This window comes from Bactrocera oleae, chromosome 2 (assembly GCF_042242935.1).
Source record: "Bactrocera oleae isolate idBacOlea1 chromosome 2, idBacOlea1, whole genome shotgun sequence".
Classification (NCBI taxonomy): Eukaryota; Metazoa; Arthropoda; class Insecta; order Diptera; family Tephritidae; genus Bactrocera; species Bactrocera oleae.
In genome coordinates this window covers 41,861,123-41,880,680 of record NC_091536.1, presented here as the reverse complement: position 1 = coordinate 41,880,680, position 19,558 = coordinate 41,861,123, and the positions used below count along the sequence as shown (strand labels likewise).

The 19,558-nt window shown below is 33.9% G+C and overlaps 1 protein-coding gene across 4 annotated transcripts in view; it reads right to left on the bottom strand.

The window, feature by feature from the left end:
- Window positions 1-19,558, bottom strand: part of TTLL5 (Tubulin tyrosine ligase-like 5) — a 208,257-nt gene that overhangs the window by 29,276 nt on the left and 159,423 nt on the right. The window contains exon 1 of one of the 4 annotated variants that reach the window (XM_070113026.1): window positions 10,169-10,296. The exons of the other annotated variants lie outside the window; for them this stretch is intronic. Within the exon in view, the coding sequence (XP_069969127.1) occupies window positions 10,169-10,284 (116 nt within the window). The 5' untranslated portion in view covers window positions 10,285-10,296. Of the gene's footprint in view, window positions 1-10,168; window positions 10,297-19,558 lie in introns of those variants that run through there. 4 annotated transcript variants of the gene reach the window in all.

Genomic DNA, 19,558 nt, shown 5'->3' with positions numbered 1-19,558 from the left:
ATCAACAGTTTTGTTTGTTTACCGCACCAATCAAAACCTAATTTTCTTTAAAAAAAATTTCAAAGACAAAATCAGCAAATTCTTGACGCTTACGGTGGTCCAACGGCTTCAATTCTTGAGTGAAAACAATTTTATACGTATGTAAGCCCAAATCCTTTCTCAAAATCCGTCCATTGTGGTTTGAGACATCCCAATTGGATAAATTGCGGTCTTCAGCAACACTTGCCTGAACGGCAGCAATATTTTCATTACTTCGAGCGGTTCTTTCTCTTGTTGACACTTGAACATTATGCAAAGAAAATGTACGCTCGAAATTTTCAACAATTCGACGAATAGCGATCACACGTGGACGATTATTACGACCGTAAAATGGCAAAAGTGCACGAAAAGTTACAAGTGGAGAACAATTATTTTGATAATAAAATTGAATAATTTGTAAACGTTGTTCTTGCGTACGTGTATATCTTGATATTGTAAACATTACTGAATACAGTGAAAAAAAATTACAAATCATGACATATTAAAAATATTCAAAACGAAAGTTAGAATCGTATTGTCCCTATTGGAAAACCCATTATATCTCAATATAAGATAGCTTAATAAAATTAAACGAGAATATTTCGATTAGTTTCATGACTGTTATACATTCCCACAGCACTAATATGATTTGTTTCAGTTAGATCCAGTAAGAGTATATGACCTTTATTAAAAGTTAATCCGATGTCAAAAATGATTGTAATCCATTCACAATTTTATTTTTGGAAATTGCGAGAGTACGAAATTCTCGATTACACCCGAAGTTTGTCATTATTTACCTTTTTGAATATACATATGTTGATGTTTAACTTATTCTTTACATACTATCCCGCCTTGCCTATTCAATTCAGATGCACTCAAATATTCATACTCTCACAGTATGTAGAAGTCAATGTCGGTTTTTAGGTGTTCGCAAGACTAATGCAGTAGAATAACAAATATTGTTTGTATGCAGTAATCGGCTTTGGCTTTCACCATGTTCGGCGCCAAACTACAGTGTATCTAAGAAAACATATACAATTAATTTTGTTAAGATATCGTACAAATTAACCGTTATATACGGACTACAATTAACTAGAAAATTCGAAAATTGTCATATCTGTTGTATTAGGTATACAGGGCGAAGAAAATCCCAAAACTTGTATTTATTAATTTTTATATTCAAGCAACATTATATTTATAATAGGAGATCCACTTTGTTTTAATAAAATTTCTTACACATTTCGGAATAAAGTAAGATATACATAGATTTGGAGCTTCTTATATTCGGTATTGGTGTTGTGATCTGATTTCGACCATTTTTATACCCTAAACAGGGTATATTAATTTTGCCACGAAGTTTGTAACACCCAGAAGGAAACGTCGGAGACCATATAAAGTATATATATAAATGATCACCGTGACGAGCTGAGTGGATTTAGCCATGTCCGTCTGTCTGTCCGTCCGCCCGTCTGTCCGTCTGTATATACGCGAACTAGTCCCTCAGTTTTTGAGATATCGATCTGAAATTTTTAACACTTCTTTTTCTCCCCAAGAAGCTGCTCATTTGTCGGAACGGCCGATATTGGACTACTATAGCATATAGCTGCCATACAAACTGAACAATCGGAATGAAGTGCTTGTATGGAAAACTCTTTCATTTGACGAGGTATCTTCACAAAATTTGGCATGTATTATTATTTAAAGCATTAATCTAATTTCCGAAGAAATTGTATGGATCGGATGACTATAGCATATAGCTGTCATATTAACTGAACGATCGGAGTAAAGTGCTTGCATGGAACATTTTTTTATTTGACGAGGTATCTTTACGAAATTAGGCACGAGTTATTGCTTTAGGCAACAAATTATTCTCCACAGAAATTGGTCAGATCAGATCACTATATCATATAGCTGCCATACAAATTGAACGTTCGGAATCAATTTCTTGTAAGGGGCCTTTGTTCTTGTGACTTGTGGGTATTATAGCTTCGGCGGAACCGAAGTTAACGTTTTTTCTTGTTAAAAGTATCGATGGTCGATTTATGATAAGGTTTATTCAGATATCCTCGTTGATGTTACATTGTAAGGTTAAAAATCTAATGGCATTCAATATTGTGTTATTTACGTGGTATGATTGTAAACTGAGTTAGGCGAAACTGTAACAAAAGGGATGTCAACAAAATGGTACGTACCAAAACAGATTCAAATTACCCGCGAAAATAGGAATTTTATAAATTAATTCAATATTCGTTATTCGATAAAACCGTGAATGGATTACAATAATCTTCGGTTTCTTAGTGACGTATATTATAGATCACTTAGTTCCATTACTTGTTTCATGTCTAATCAATTTAACTAATGCCAACCACTATGTTAATAATTTATATTAGTGCTAAAAACATGGTATAAAGTCTCCCAGATGGTCAAAAATCATTAGATGCGGTATATAAGGGCTAGGCGAAGTTACTTACTATATTAAACTAAAATATTATTTCTACCCAATTTTTCTAAAATTTTCCACAATTTTACCGATAAAGTCCATTAAAAAAGCGCAATTCATTATATGTTATTGAAGAGGCAGGGTTACTTCGTTTTGATATTTATATACTCGTATAAACTAGAGGAGCACGCGTTGCTGTGGCTAAGGTATATACAGTGACTCACACGTCTAACCGGATGCGTGCATTGCCAATGATGGTGCATTGGAAACGATCCATAATACTTTGCACAAAATGGAGATTGCCTGGTCCTTTAGACGATATACATCCCCCAAACCATTGCCGACCCACCACCGTGGTTAAGAGTTGCCCTAGTATGATTTGCTAAGTAAGCTTCTTTTTTACGCCGCCATATAAAACTGCGGCCATCAGATCCCTGCAAGTTAAACTTGTTTTCGTCTGTGAAAATAATCTTAAAATAGAATATATAATATATAATATATATATAAATACTGTTATAATGATTACCGAATCAAAATTATGCCATTTACCCTTTGCCAGAATTCTTCAGTATACTGAATACACCTGCCCAATCCCTGGATCTGAACGTTATTGAGCACGTATGGCAAGAAGTCAGTCGAAAAGTGTACCAACGGCAGTATTAAAATGTTGCTGAACTCAAAATGGCTATTTTGGTGGCTTGGAAGGCAATACCAAATTCGAAAGTGATTAATGCCAATTTTCTTTCTAGTGTTATTAAGCACAAATAAACAAAAAATATATTAGGTAAAGTAAAAAGTTCGTTCGGTTTCTTATTGTTTTTTCAAAAGATGATAACTTTGTGTGCATTTGTCAGATTTAAGTCAAATATGTGCCGTTTTCTTCATAAACTTGTTGCCAACGAGATGCCAACTTTATTATACCCCTCTCGTAGAAGGCCTCCCAATTTTCACAGGCCTCTCTTGAGGCTAACTTCTCACCATTTAGCGCGTTTGCCATGGACAGGAAAAGATGGTAATCACTTGGTGCCAGGTCCGGACTATAAGGTGGGTGCTCCCATCCGAGCTCCTGGAGCTTCTGTCGCGTCACCAAATACGAGTGTGACCTGGCGTTGTCCTGATGGAACACAATTCGGCCTCTATTGATCAAAGATGGCCTCTTCTGGATGAGTGCTGCCTTCAAGCGGTCCAGTTGTTGGCAGTAGAGGGCCGAATTGAGCGTTTAGACATAGGGGAGCAGCTCGTAGTATATGATTCCTTGCTAATCCCACCAAACACAGCAAAACCTTCCTGGCCGTCAATCCGATCTTGGCCACCGTCTGGGCCACTTCCCCGAGGTTTGTCCAGGATCGTTTGCGCTCGATGTTGTCGTAAGTGACCCATTTTTCATCGCCAGTCACAATCCGCTTCAGAAACGGGTCGATTTTGTGGCGATTCAGCAGCGATTCGCAGATGGAAATTCGGTCCATCATGTTTTTTTGCGTTAGTTCGTGTGGCACCCAAACAACGAGCTTCTTTTTGAATCCAAGGTTATGCAAATGGTTAAACGGTTTTCTGGCTTATCTTTAGTTCCTCAGCAATTAAATAAGTGCTCACGTGACGGTCTGTTTCCACTATTTTCATGATTTTATCGCAATTTTCGACGACAGGCCTCCCGACGCGTGGTGCATCTTTGACATCGAAATTACCGGAACGGAACCAAGCAAACCACTTTTGTGCTACACGTTCGCTTACAGTATCGGGCCCATAAACTAAATTAATTTTTTCCGTCGCTTTGGCTGCTTTTTCGCCTTGATCGAAGAAAAATTGTAAAATATAGCGAATTTTCTCTTTGCTGGTGTCCATCTTTGACGAGCGCTCACAACGTACTGAGTCAATGAATCGAAACACTGTCAAAGGAAAACTTTTCGCGAATAAACACGTTTTCAGCGCCGTATAGTATGACATGATGCGACACGTAACACTAATACTATGGACAATAACGCCATCTCTTAGATAAAAATCGAACGAACTTTTTACTTTACCAATATTATGTTGATTTTTTTATATTATTAATTGTATATTTAATAATTGAGTAATTTTCAAAGTTTTTGATAACATTTGAGATAGTGAAAGAGTGTATCAGTCTGAATTTTTGACAGTAATATACTTATATAGTTTTTAGTTATAAACATTTTCAAATTCAATTTAATTCAGCTCTATTCGTATCGTACATTCTGACAGTATCATTGGAAAACGTGGCAAGAGGACTATTTCTCTATTATATTTTTCAGTCAAAATGGTTAATACAATAATATTTCCTGTAATATTTTTGATTGCCAAACAAGTACCGTTGCATAATTGCAGTAGAATGAAATTACGCTGAATAATAATAGGTGAACTGATTTTCTACCAAAGATTATGTGATGTAATTTCGGATATATCTAGATAATTTAAGTTTTCATTTTCATCAATAACAGTAGTGAATGATTGTAAATAAATCTGATAGCCTGGCAACTACTGTTGTTTCTGAAAATCAATTTCGTAAACATCTACATTTTTGGCCGGTAATTTAGCATGATTACTGAGCCAGTTATGATTCAAACAATTAATTCTTACTTTCATACTCTCAGTTAATTAATGTTTTTCGTGAAAAGGAGTGCAGAAATTGTCTGGCAGTATAATGCATTACGTATTCGGTTGCAGTTCTATTCTACCATTCCTAATATCTAGCAATCGTATTATTTCTGAGGGTGGATCAGTTTGCAATTGTTCGCACATATTTATGGTCAATTGAAATGTTTCAACACTTCACCATTCATCGATTGCTTAAATATTAATCTAAAAGGCTTCGAGAATATTTGTGAGCCATTATGCATTATCAACACTGCAGCTATTCCGCCACTTTCTCATGGTAGATGACCTTCGCCCATAATCTAGCAATGCTTTGGCGATGCAACTGTCAATGCAAATTTTCTGTTGTGGTATTAAAAATGTATTACTGGTTCCACATGATGGATCCTAAAAAAAAACCGTCATGTTCAGCATCAACAATCAATATAATCCTTATAAATATGTATACAAAAACTACTGTACTTTTGCAGTAGCTATGTGGTGTTATTATTATTATATAAATTTTTTTTTTGAAATAATAAATAATATTAAAATATTCAAATGATTCTTACATGAATTTTGAACACATGCTTATAATATGAAATATAATTTTTGTATTGACTTTTAACATAAGGATAAAAAGTATTCTATGTCCGTCCCCTGGTTCTAAGCTATCTCCCCATCAATTTTCAGCCAAATCCGTTAAACCGTTCTCGAGTTACAAATATTGTAACTACCACGACATATATACTCGTACATACCTATGTACATATATACATGTATTTATAAGATTACGAATCGTTTGCATGGGAGTATAGAAAAGTGTTGATTTGGGACTTTTACAGACAAGTTTTTAAACTTTTCTCTGCATAAGAACCATCCTCGTACTTCAAGCAATATTCTAAAAATAGAATTAGCGAAAGCGGTTCAGCTGTTCTCGAGATTTCAGCTTTCGCAATACATTCAGTGATTAATTTTTATATTAAAGATAGTATATTGGCTATGGCTATGATATACATTAAATATTTTCACATGTAAAATAAACTATGTATTTAATACAGTGAAAATATTATTAATGAATAAAGGCGAAAACGTAATTGCCAGTATAAGAATCCAAGAAATTGTACTTGAGGTTTAATTTAGAAAATGATTCATACAAATATTTGTCAAGGGAAAAAATTATGAATTTTCCACTTGGCATTTTACTGAAAATTTATTTATTGTTTTTTGAATTATGAAAACATGCTTATGTTTAAAGATATATTTTTTTTATGAATTGTTTTTAGTTAATAAAATTTGAGATTTAAATTCTACCACTCTCTCTTTCCTACCATTTATGTTGGATCAACCTGGACACAATGTGCTAAATTTTACCAAAATCGGTTCCGTAGTTTAGGAGATAGCCCCGGTCAGAACGTGATACGTCATATTATATTTATAAATATAGAAACATTATCTACATATAAATTTAATATTAACTGGCACGCCCTGGTGTGTTGTACTTGTATATACCACACAGGATATCATCACATACAAAATAACACCACACCAGACACAACCAAGTAACAAAAGGATTGGATCATTACTTCAACTCAAGGATACAAGAATATGCCAACCGTCATTTTGTTACGTCTTTTTGAGTTGGGAAGAATGAGCATAGAACAGCATGTAAATTGTAAACAAAACGTAAACAGTACTGTTCATTCGTGAAATAGTCGAATTTGTTAGTTTATAGTAAAAAAGCTTTAGGGGAAATTGATAGAATAATGTTGTGTGAGAATATTTGGGTAATTTTCAAATAAATATATTTATCTATTGACAATATAACTGCCAAATAAGTGAATGGTTAAAAGGGATTGTGATTATGTGTGCATTTACCTTACTCGATTGGAGATCTACATACTTTTATTTACATTGTTAAATTGTCTATATTTTAAAAGGATAATACTAATCACCCTTATTAATTTGTGAAAATAAATCGAAAATATTGGAATTATACACTAACTTATGTAGAAAATTATTAGTGAAAATTGGGTCTAACCGAAGTGCCTTTCGGAATTACAAAAAACATACATACTTACAAAACGTATGTATTGTATATGAACAGTGCGTGACAAAAAATTAAAAATATATGTGAGAATACAACCCCTACCAAAGGATCAGTGCAAGGATGTGCAGAGGCAAAAGAAATATACACAGGCATATGTATATGAACTTATAAGTGTAACAATAAACACACATATAACAAAACATATAGAGTGCAGTGACCCGAAAAATGTATATGTGTGTAAATAAATATCCTCGTCAAAAGCACATTTAAAAAAATGTAATTTATATATATCCGCGAACGCCCGGATTGAAATAGAAACACGTGTTATTTCGTGGGATTGTCAGATACAATCAAAATTTTATTTCCAAATCAATATTCCTTATAGCCTTTTCGCACAATAGTTAATTGATTAATTCATCGACCTTTGCTCGATTAAAGTGGCAATTTACAGTAAGTGGTCGATTTACCATACAAAATAAAAATCTTAGTTTCCTACATTAATTCTTAATTGAATTGAAATCGATTTGAAACTGAAATGCAACTCTGCGGGTTGTTGTCCAGGCAGTAAATTTTGTTGTGTGCATTGTTAAAATAGCATTCAGCTGATGAATTGTAATCATTAGAATTAATACAAAATGAAGAACACAAGCAAGTATAACAACCGATCGTTAATCGAGTAGCCGGCTATGTGAAAGTAATAACTGGTTTCTCAATTATAAATTCATTCAGCTGATAAATTTCGATCATTAGAATTATTAAGATGCTTTTGAAGATTTGTTTATACGACTGTATAATTGATTAGTGCAAAGATACAATTTTGTTTGCAATTATGTTAAAGCTATTCTTAACTTCCCCCCTCTCTAAGATGAATCATCCTCAACTCACTATTATTTTGGGAAAATTTATTTATTTGTTTTAAAAGAGCATTATATGAATGTAAATTCTTGCATTTGTACATTTTTCTTTGGTTGTTTGGGAATTTCGCGTGATTGTTTGATGAATGTGTTATATAAATTATGAAAATTATGTACCAAAAAATGAATGAACTTTCATGGTCCTAATAATAGGAAAAAAATAGAAAACCATTTGGCGGAGGACCTTCCCTTTACAAATTAGAGTTCATACTTATAGAGCCTTTCTTAGAGGTGTATATCAACCAATTTTTCAGAGTAAGACGCGAAAAAAATCATTCCTTTATGTAAATACATATACATATATAATGATGCCCTCCCCCACAAAATGGGTCTCACTCTAAACATGGTGATATAAGCAGTGGTGACAAAAAATTATAAAGATAAGAGAAACCACAAAATTGAGAAAACACAAATAAAAATTTAAAAAATCAAAAAAGTGGATAAAAAGCGGTACCACCCGCACCAAATTAAAATAATTAAAAATTCAACGGAAATGTTTCGGTTACTAGTCTCGGACAACACCAATATTTATAAATTGCATACAAAGGTCATACATACAAATGCTTTATTGACACAGGGTCTACAATAAACATGATGCAAAAAATACTTTTTGTCTCCCGATTCAGAAAATCAAATATGAAGTTTTTACATCAAGTGGTTCCATTTTGTTGAATAATTCGGTTATCTTACTCAGTAATAATATATTCAAAACTAATGAACAATTTTATTTACATAATAATCTAAATATTGCAAAAACAATAGTAAATTATAAAAAATGCACAGTTAACCTTTTTGACAAAGTGTACCCATTGATCAATTCAAGTCCAGACAAAAATCAAGCGTTTTACTTTCAAAATACACCAGAATCAGATAGAGAGTCAAATCACATACTAATAAAAACAAAAAATTGATTTTGAATTGTTCCAATTAGATCTCTTATCTCTCATTTTAATCAAGAGAAATGTTTTAAACTGAAATTACTATTAAATAAATTCAAGAATCTTCAATATAAAGAAGGAGATCATTTAACATTCACAAACACAATTAAACATGTGCTAAATACAACACACAACCCCCCTATTTATTCAAAACAATACCCTCTTGTGACAATGCACGAAATTGAAGTTGAAAATCAAGTGCAAGAAATGCTTAACCAGGGATTAATTAGTCAAATAGAAGCCAAAATCGACTCCTAAAACTGCATTCTCTACAAGGTGTTTTCCAAAGTAAACAGGACTTTAAAAAAAAAGACAGAACAAATGGTTTTATCGGCAAAATCAATTAATTTTATTCAAAATAGTCTCCTTCTGCTTTAAAACAGCTTTTTGCACGGTCCAAAAGCATGTCGAACGAGTGTTTAAGCTCGTTGCCCGGCATGGCCGCCAGTATGCCGCAAGCAAGCCTTTTGAATGGCCTCCACGTCTGCATAAGGCTTTCCTTTCATCGGCAAATGCATTTTTCCGAAAACGTAGAAGTCGCCCGGTGCCATGTCAGGTGAATACGGGGAGTGGTTGATTGTTAAAATGTGATTTTTGGTCAAATAATAGGCCACAAGCGTCGATCGATGAGACGGCGCATTATCGTGCAACAAACGCCAACTTCCATCTTCGCGATATTCGCGCCGAACACGTCGAATACGGCACACCGAACGCTTCAAAACTCAAAGGTAGAATACCGCATTAACGTTTTGGCCGGGTGGAACAAATTCTTTGTGGACAATACCCTTGGAATCATAAAAACAAATCAGCATTGTATGCACTTTTGACTTCTCCAGGCGCGATTTTTTGGGTTTCGGCTCATTTCTCATTTATGCCCTCACGACCACTTTGAAAACGTTGAAACTACTCGTGCACTCTGCTACGGGATAGGCAATCATCGCCATAAACTTGTTTCATCAATTGATACGTTTCGGTAAAAGTTTTAACAATTTTAAAACAAAATTTAATGTTGGCTCTTTGTGCGAAGCTCATTTTCACACCGATGACAAAAACATACTGACACCTAAAACGCAATAACTTCACTTCCAATAAATGAAATATCATGAAATTTTTACTGGAAGTCGATAAAGGATAGCAGATTCTAACGCACTAGTCGACATATAGATGGCGCCACTAGAGTTTACTTTGTTATTTTTATACTGTTTACTTTGGAACGTACCTTGTATAAGAAACGGTCATTACAAATTCGTTCGTATGCCATTTGGCCTTAGAAACGCACCTTCCAAATTTCCAAGATGTATGAATAATATTCTTCGACCATTGCTTAGTAAACATCGTTTAATGTATCTAGGAGACATAATTATTTTTTCCATTATTACAACTCGTTTTCTAAAAATTGTCTGAAGCAAATTTAAAATTACAATTCGACAAATTCGAATTCCTAAAAAATGAAGCCAATTTTCTTGGTCACATTGTAACTTTCGATGGAATCAAACCAAACCTTCTCAAAATCAAAGCCATAGTTTTATATTAGAGTTTACTTTGTTATTTTTATACTGTTTACTTTGGAACGTACCTTGTATAAGAAACGGTCATTACAAATTCGTTCGTATGCCATTTGGCCTTAGAAACGCACCTTCCAAATTTCCAAGATGTATGAATAATATTCTTCGACCATTGCTTAGTAAACATCGTTTAATGTATCTAGGAGACATAATTATTTTTTCCATTATTACAACTCGTTTTCTAAAAATTGTCTGAAGCAAATTTAAAATTACAATTCGACAAATTCGAATTCCTAAAAAATGAAGCCAATTTTCTTGGTCACATTGTAACTTTCGATGGAATCAAACCAAACCTTCTCAAAATCAAAGCCATAGTTTTATACCGAATTCCAACAAATGTAAAAGAGATCAGAGGTTATCGTAAAGGTCAGGTTATTATCGTAAATTTATTCCAAATTACACTGACATAGCAACACCAACTGTTTAAGAAAGAAAGCAAAAATATATGTTAAATAACATGATTATGTAGAGGCATTCGAGAAGATAAAAGCTTTGATAATATGTGAACCAATAATACAACTTCCTGATTTCGAAAAAAAAAATTGGTATTAACTACAGACGCTAGTAATTTAGCGCTCGGTGCCGTATTTGCCAAAATGGTCATCCTATGTCCTTTACTAGCAGAGCACTAAACCAACACGAATTAAATTACAATGCGATCGAAAAGGAACTACTCGCCATTGTTTGGGCTACTACAGGGTTCGCCAACGGATTAGTATGTTTTTCAAATGGGTAGTACTCGGCGTTTGGGCCCCTCAGAGTGGTGGGGTTGGTCTCATTGTGTTCACAACGAAGGACCATGCAGCACGTGTTTTCGCCGTAAGTCGTTTCTTGGTTAACGGATCGATTGTCCAGACTCAGCGTGACTTCCGTCGGCATTTCAACATTCCCCACCGCGGAACTATCCCCAATCGGAATTTAATAATGGTGTGGGTGAACAATTTTAACGAAACGGGAAGTGTTATGAAAAGAAGAACGGGAGGAAATCGAACTGCACGAACTCCGGAGAATATTGACAGAGTCAGGGTCGCTGCCCTCCAGAGCCCCAACCGTTCTGTCCGACTTCGTGCGTCCAATCTTAATTTGTCTCAGACAACTGTGCGTCGAATTTTGAAGGAGGACCTCAAATTCCATCCATACAAGTTGGTGATAACCCAGCAATTGTTAGAAGGGGACTACGACCAGCGTAAGTTGTTTTGTGAGCAAATGCAATCGGTGTTCAACGACAACGACAACATCACTCTTTTCACGAGTGATGAAGCGCATTTCCACCTGAATGGATTCGTTAACAGACAAAATTTCAGATACTGGGGGGCAGAAAATCCAAGAGAACTTCATGAAAAGCCTCTGCACAGTCCTCGTGTTACAGTGTGGTGTGCCGTCGGGAAGAATACAGTCATTGGACCTTATTTCTTTGAAGAAAACGGTGTGACAGTCACAGTGAACTCCGATCGTTATCTCACCATGTTGAATGAGTTTTTTATCCCTCAACTCCGACGAAAACGTATCCCATTGAGAAATGTTTGGTTTCAGCAGGATGGAGCGACTTGCCATACGTCAAATGCCACAATGACCTTCCTCCGCCAATAAATTTCCTGGTCGCCTCATCTCTCGACGCGGTGATGTCTCCTGGCCCCCCGGTCCCCAGATCTGTCCCCTTGCGACTTTTTTTTGTGGGGATACCTAAAAGAGAGAGTCTACAGAGAAAAGCCGAGGACCCTGCACGAGTTGAAGGAGGCCATCAGTGAAGAAATCCGACGAATCCCTCGGGCCATGTTGGGCAGTGTGGCTACGAGCATCAGAAAAAAAAAAATAATAAAAATATATCTGCAAAAATGATCGAGTTATGTTTTTTTGAAATCAATACTAATCCGTTGGCGGACCCTGTAAAACGTCCGCCATTATTTACTTGGACGACATTTCCAAAAAGCTAGTGAACATCAACCCCTTAGGTGGTTGCATACTTTGAAGGAATCAAATGCTGAATTACAAAGGTGGAGATCTAAATTAAACGAATTTCAATTTTAAATCGTCTATATTAAAGGTAAAGAAAATTCAAATGCCTACGCATTGTCAAGAATCAAAATTGACGAGAATCATTATAGTTCAGCTACCCAACAGAGTGCAGAAGAGGACAGTAATGATTTTATTCATTTAACAGAAAAACTAATAAGTTTATTAAAAAATCAACAAATAATATTCATTAAATCACATCAATATAAAGTAGGTAAGTCAATTACTTTTGGTAATTCAATTACCATAATCCATTACGATGAAATGACAAATAAAAAGACTAAACAATTTTTACATGATTATTTTATTTATAAAAATATCATCTGTATATCATGAATAATGCAGATATTGAGATTTTGAGATTATTCATGCACTATATAAGGAAATTATTAATACCACACTGAAGTAACTCGTAGCTTCATCCTATTAAATAACATTAATTCATATGACGAATTTAAAGAAATCATACTTTAATCACATGAAAAACTTTTACGTCCAGGTATCCGAAAGATGTCAAACTTATTCAAAAAAAAAAACACTAGTTTCCAAATAGCTAACTCTTAATTCAAAACATAAAATTAGTGCAATGTGTGCAAAAATTCCTTTTAAAATGATACCTAACCCTGAATATTGCCGCGAAAAATTTGTGGTAGATAACTATTCAGCTGAGGCTAAAAACTACATCAGCTGCATTGATATTTATTCAAAATTTTCCACTCTTGAATAAATCAAAACAAAAGACTGGATAGAATGTAGGAACGCATTTATGACGATGGCTTGAGTCAGAGAACATCGAGATACAACTCAATGCGGTAAAGAACGGTGTAGCAGATATTGAAATACTACACAAGATAATAAATGAAAAGATTCGATTAATCAATTCTATGTATGTTTACTTTCGAAAAATCTATTTTTTTTCTTTTCTTATTGTTTAACATTTCAAGAATGTGTCCTTAAAATTTTAGGTCGATAGAAGAAATATTCTTAAAGTTATTGTCTTATTAATCTCCTGGCCTTTAACGCTCCAACCAATAGTTCATAAACTTTAGACGCGTTTTTCTCAAAACTACTTTTTCAAAGTCCGTGTTCACTGTCATTTCCAAACTACTTGACCGATCATTTCAAACTTTATACACATATAAAAGACCGCCCCCCCTATTTTAGTAAAAAAAATTTTTTTTTACTTTAAGGGTGTTTTCCACCCCCAAAATGGCGAGTTTTTTAGTGGAAACAGTTTACACTTTAACTAGCCGCCAAAAATTTTTAAATGAAAAAAAAATTATCAGAGAAGGTTGGGGGGGAAGATTTGATCATAATTTAACTAATTTTTCTTGGGTTTTTTTCGGATAATTTCCAGCCGAGTTATGGTGAACACCGCAAATTGTTTATTTTCAAGACGTTCTGGGCATTGTTACTGGCTTGTGCTTCAATATTCCTGAATTAAAAAATTATCCTATATATTTAAGAAAAAAACTCGCAAAAAAAAGTATTTTTTTTACCTTGAAATAAGGAAAGGGAAGTGACGTCTTTACGGCGTCACTATAATACACTTATACAAAAGACCAAACGTGGAGGTCCACTTAAGTGGATTTCATCTTCGATATTCGATATTGCGCATCCACTCAACTTTCAATCAGTACTTAGCCACGGCAAATATAATACATACCAACATAGCACATAAGTAATATTTTAACATACGAGTTAGTATGTAAACAACAAAGTTCAATAACCCAGTACAGTTAAGATTTCTTCGTTACACTTAATTTAATCTTAAGCTGACCTTAAATAAACAAAGACATGCAACGGAGCATTTGTTGTTTTATTTAAAAGTATTATTGTTAATATTTGTCTACTTTATATTATATACAAGTATATACAGGGCTTTCAAATGTTTTTTTTATTTAATGTGAAGTACAATCGAAACAATTAAGTTCTGAATATAACATCATTAAATGGCCTTCACGACTTCTTTTTCAGAAACGAATTCGATTAACCCGATTTTCGAGTACTTTTCTACTAAATCAAGTCGTATGTCATGAAAAGCACACTCAATATTGACTACTAAAGCTTGAACAGAGTCTGGTTTATGGCTTAAGACCAATGACTTCAAATAACCCTACAATAAGTAGTCAAATGGTGTTAAACCACCACTTCTTGGAGGCCATTTAATGTCACAATTTCTTGAAATTATTGCATCTCCAAACTTTTCTCGTAATAATTCGGTAGTTGCAGGTGTTGAGTGCACGTAGCCCCGTCTTGTTGGAACGAGATGTGGTCAAGATCAACTTCTTCCAGTTGCGGCCATAAAAAGTTTGTTATCATCGATGTATACCACTCTCCATTGAAACCAGCTTCATTTCGAAAGAAGTACGGGCCAATGATTCCACCCGACCACAAACCAAACCAAACTGCCAATTTAGGTGAGTGTAATGCTTGTTCATGAATAATTTGTGAATTTTCTTCGCACCAGAATCGACAGTTTTGTTGGTTTACCCCACCACTCAGACGGAAGTGAACCTCATCGGAAAAGATGATTTTCTTTAAAAAAAAAAATTTCCAAGATAAAATCAGCAAATTCTCGACATTTTCGTTGGTCCAATGGCTTCAATTCTTGAGTAAAAACATTTCTATATGGAAGCCCAAATCCTTTCTTAAAATCCGCCCATTGTGGATTGGACAGTCCCAATTCGACAAATTGCGGTCTCCAGCAACATAGCGAGCGAAAGCGAGCACACGTGGACGATTGTTACAACCGTAAAATGGCAAAAGCGCACGAAAAGTTACAAGTGGAGAACAATTATTTTGATAAAAAAATTTAATAATTTGCAAACGTTGTTCTTGCGTACGAGTATATCTTTCCATGATGAAGTCATAAACATTACTGACTACAATGAAAAAAAACTACAGATTATGACATTTAAAAAAATATTCAAAACGGCACTAAGAAATCATGTAATCCCTATTGGAAAACCCGATATATATGCAAATAAAAGAGTATTTATTTATTGCCTATGCACTAGCTTACCTTCGTGTTTTCAAACAAAGTTATAAGGAAACAAACAAAAAAAAATCAAGTATTTATATGCAAATTTCTCCAGCAATACCCCTTATGCTTAAGAAAGCAATTAGCAGGATTGCAATAATAAGGAAGTAAAGGCAAAATCAAAACTATAAAGTGCATACGGGAAAATACCTGCACATCATTTACAACGAAATCCTTAAATTTAAAATTTTATTTTTTATTATTAACTCATATACAGTTGTCCTCAACGGTAAATATCCCTACAAGAAACTGCTCATGTGTCCACCAATACTCTCACATTTTTTCTGTCAGTACTGACGGACAGTTTACTTGTCAACTGACCCTCACTGTTATTGTTAAACAAAGACATCTTCGAATCATATTGCTTACATGTGTAAGAATGAAATTTCTGAATCCTTTACTCAACAACTGCGCAAAACCATTTTCACTGTTCTTCTTGCCACAAACGAAAAGTGTTGAACCCTTTTTTTGGGTTTGGTGTTAAAACTATACAACTTTATGAAAGAGATGAGTTTTCAAATATGATATATTATACATACATACGTAAGTTAAATGAGATTCCAATAAAACTATATATTTAGTTAATTTCCATTTGCATTTTTACATTCAGAAATATCCACTGATTGGCGAAAGACGTGAACAGAGCTATTGAGAGGAGAAGATGGCATCAAGTGAAAATTTCTTTTCATATTTTATTATTTAACTATATATTTTTATTGCAATCGTTTTTATATTTATGTATCTAAGTATTATTATAAATAATTTTGATTAAAAGTTTAAAATTTGTTAAAGAAATAAAAATTATATTATCTAATACGCCAAAAAATTTTTCACTTGTGATAGATTTACAGTCATGACTGACAATTGCACCTATGATGGATACATACGCACAAACAATTTGTGAATACTTATGAACAAATAGCATTGATCTCTTCAACGAGCTCTCAATTGCACAAGAACCTAAATACATATGTACAAATACAAGTTCGTTCATTAATACGGACATATAATAATAATAAACCCAACGATTACCCTCCTCCCGCCCAACCGACGCGAGGGAGTCAGAAAAGGCAAGAGAGTTTTTTAAGTGTTGAGATCTAAAACTGCTCAGCTACAGAAACAAAAATTTCAACAGCTAAGATCTAAAGTTGCAATATAATAAATTGTTACATTTTCATTTATTAAGAGAAAACAATAAAGTCTTTTTAATTTTAAAAAGTGTGTCAGATAAGTCAAATGTGCTGGAATGAGAATTAAAATCATGACATATACGGCGGAATGGCTCGTTTAGTTCAAAATTTGATCTAAAGGATTTTAGCAGTAAAGGTCTAAACTGCCTCGAAAGGCGAACCGGGATATTAAATTTAATTTCAGACAGGAGAAAAGAACTGCAAACAGTTCCATTCAAAAGTTTCACTAAGAATATTATGCCAAGCATTTCCCTACGACTAGAAAGTGTAGGTAGATTAATAAGTTTTAAACGACTAGTGTATGGAGGTAGACTTACCCTAGCATCCCATCGGAAATGCGCTAAGGCGAAAAGTAAAAATTGTTTTTGAACCGAATCTAACTTGTCAGAATGGATTTGGTAGTTAGGGTTCCATACCACAGAGCCATATTCCAATATAGGTCTAACCAAAGTTGTATAAAGTGTTTTAGTAATATACGGATCTCTAAATTCTTTAGACCAACGTTTAACAAAACTGAGGACAGCTTTTGCTTTCAAGACCATGGTATCAATATGAAGACTGAAATTAAGCTTAGGGTCAATATTAACTCCCAAATCAACATAGTTAAAAACTTGCTCTAGAATATGGTGTTTTATTACATAAGAAGAGGGGTGCACAGATCTACGGGAAAAGCACATCGTCTTACATTTATAGAGATTCAATGGCAAATCATTTCTATAACACCATGCAACCAAATTGTTTAAGTCTATTTGCAACAGACACCTTTCCTCAGTTGAAGTGTATGATTTAAAAAGCTTTACGTCGTCAGCGTATAATAATATTTTTGAGAATTCTATTACTGAAGAGATATCGTTAATAAACAACAAGAACAGAATCGGGCCAAGATGACTACCTTGCGGAACACCTGAAGAAACATTAATTGTATCTGAAGGTGTATCCTCAAATATCACTCGTTGTGTTCTATTATAAAGATAGGAAGATACCCATTGAAGGAATCTTGGCTGAAATCCCAGCAGATCAAGTTTATGTATGAGAATCGAGATATTTACTTTATCGAAAGCTTTGCTAAAGTCTGTGTATATAACATCCGTATGCTTATGTTCCCTAAAACCCAATGATACATGCTTTACAAATTCAAAAAAGTTTGTTATAGTCGAATTCCCTTTACGAAATCCATGCTGAGATGAGGAAATTAACGGAGAAATCGAAAAGGTTATATGGTCAGTGATGATAGCTACAAAAAGTTTAGGTATAACTGATTGTTTTGCGATACCTCTATAGTTTTCAATGTTGGATCCACTTTTATGCAAAGGGATTATAAATGACTGTTTCCATATTGCAGGAAATATACCGTGTTTAAGAGAGGAATTAAATATCCTTGTCAAAGGCAGGTAAATATATTTGGCACTATTTTTTAGGAAGCATGAGGGTATCATGTCTGGGCCATAACTAAAAGATGGTTTTAACTTATTTAAATTAAATAGGACGTCTTCTTCAGAAATAATTGGAGCGTTAATTTAAGTATTCGAACACAGCACTTGCTGATAAGAAAAAGTTTTGGAAGAATTATTACAGTAGTTTAACTTGAAAAATTCTGCAAACATATTGGATATAATATCATTGTCACTTAAAATGATAGATTTGTATTACATTGCGGACGGAGATTTGGAAATCCTGCGTTTGGAGTTGACGAAATCATAAAACGATTTTGGATGACTTACAATATTTTTTTTTACTTTATTTAAGTAACTAATATAACATTTTTTGTTCAGGTCAAAATATTGTCGACGCAATAGAGAATATTTAGAATATTCGACAAGTGAACCGGTTTTTTAAAATGTTTAAAGGCTCGAGTTTTTCTGTTTTTCAATTTATATAACTCTTTCGAAAACCACGGACTTATACTTTTACTTTTATTAACAATTACTATTGGAACATACTTTTCAAATAATTTCATAATAATGTTATTAAAATGAGAGACACTCAATTCAATCTCACCATTATAATTAGGCCATGTTATTGTAGAAAGTTCTGTATTTAATTTTTTCATGATTTCGACAGATATTTCCAAAGCAGTATGATAGGAATCCTCTGGTAGAACAGGAGGATTACTCTGAATAACGGAACACTTTGCAAAGGTATCAACGTATACTAAATCTAAGCATTTACCAAATTTATTCGGAATCAAATTAATTTGGTTCAGACCCAACTCGGATATTTTTTCGAAAAACTCATTAAAACATGACCGATTGCAAATCGGCACGATATAGTCATCGAAAGGTTTCCACGAAGCACACGGTAAATTGAAATCACCTAATACAATTATTGAATCTGCATTATTTGCCATCGAGGTAGCACTATTTATTAAAGAAGCATGCTGCATGTATACATATAAGTACGAATGGGGTGGTATTAAAGATAGGGTTAAATAAATAAAGCAACTATTAACGTATACTCTAATACATTTAAATTCAAATGAGTCGGTCCCTGGAACAAGAATATTTTCAGATGGGATAGAAGAATGCACGGCAAATAGAACACCTCCACCGATTCTGTTCAGTCGATCACATCTAAAAATTTGAAATTCGCTGTTTAAAATCTCATTATCAAAAATGTGAGGTTTTAACCAAGTTTCTGTAAATCCAATAATATGGAAATTAAAATTGGAACTGTTCAAATTCAAGTCGGTTAATTTTGTATTAAGACCTCTAACATTTTGATAATAAATGCTTAGCGAATTTCTACCAATCAGTTTTTTATATCGGTGGTTGCTTTTGGTAATTTCACAATGTTTTCCT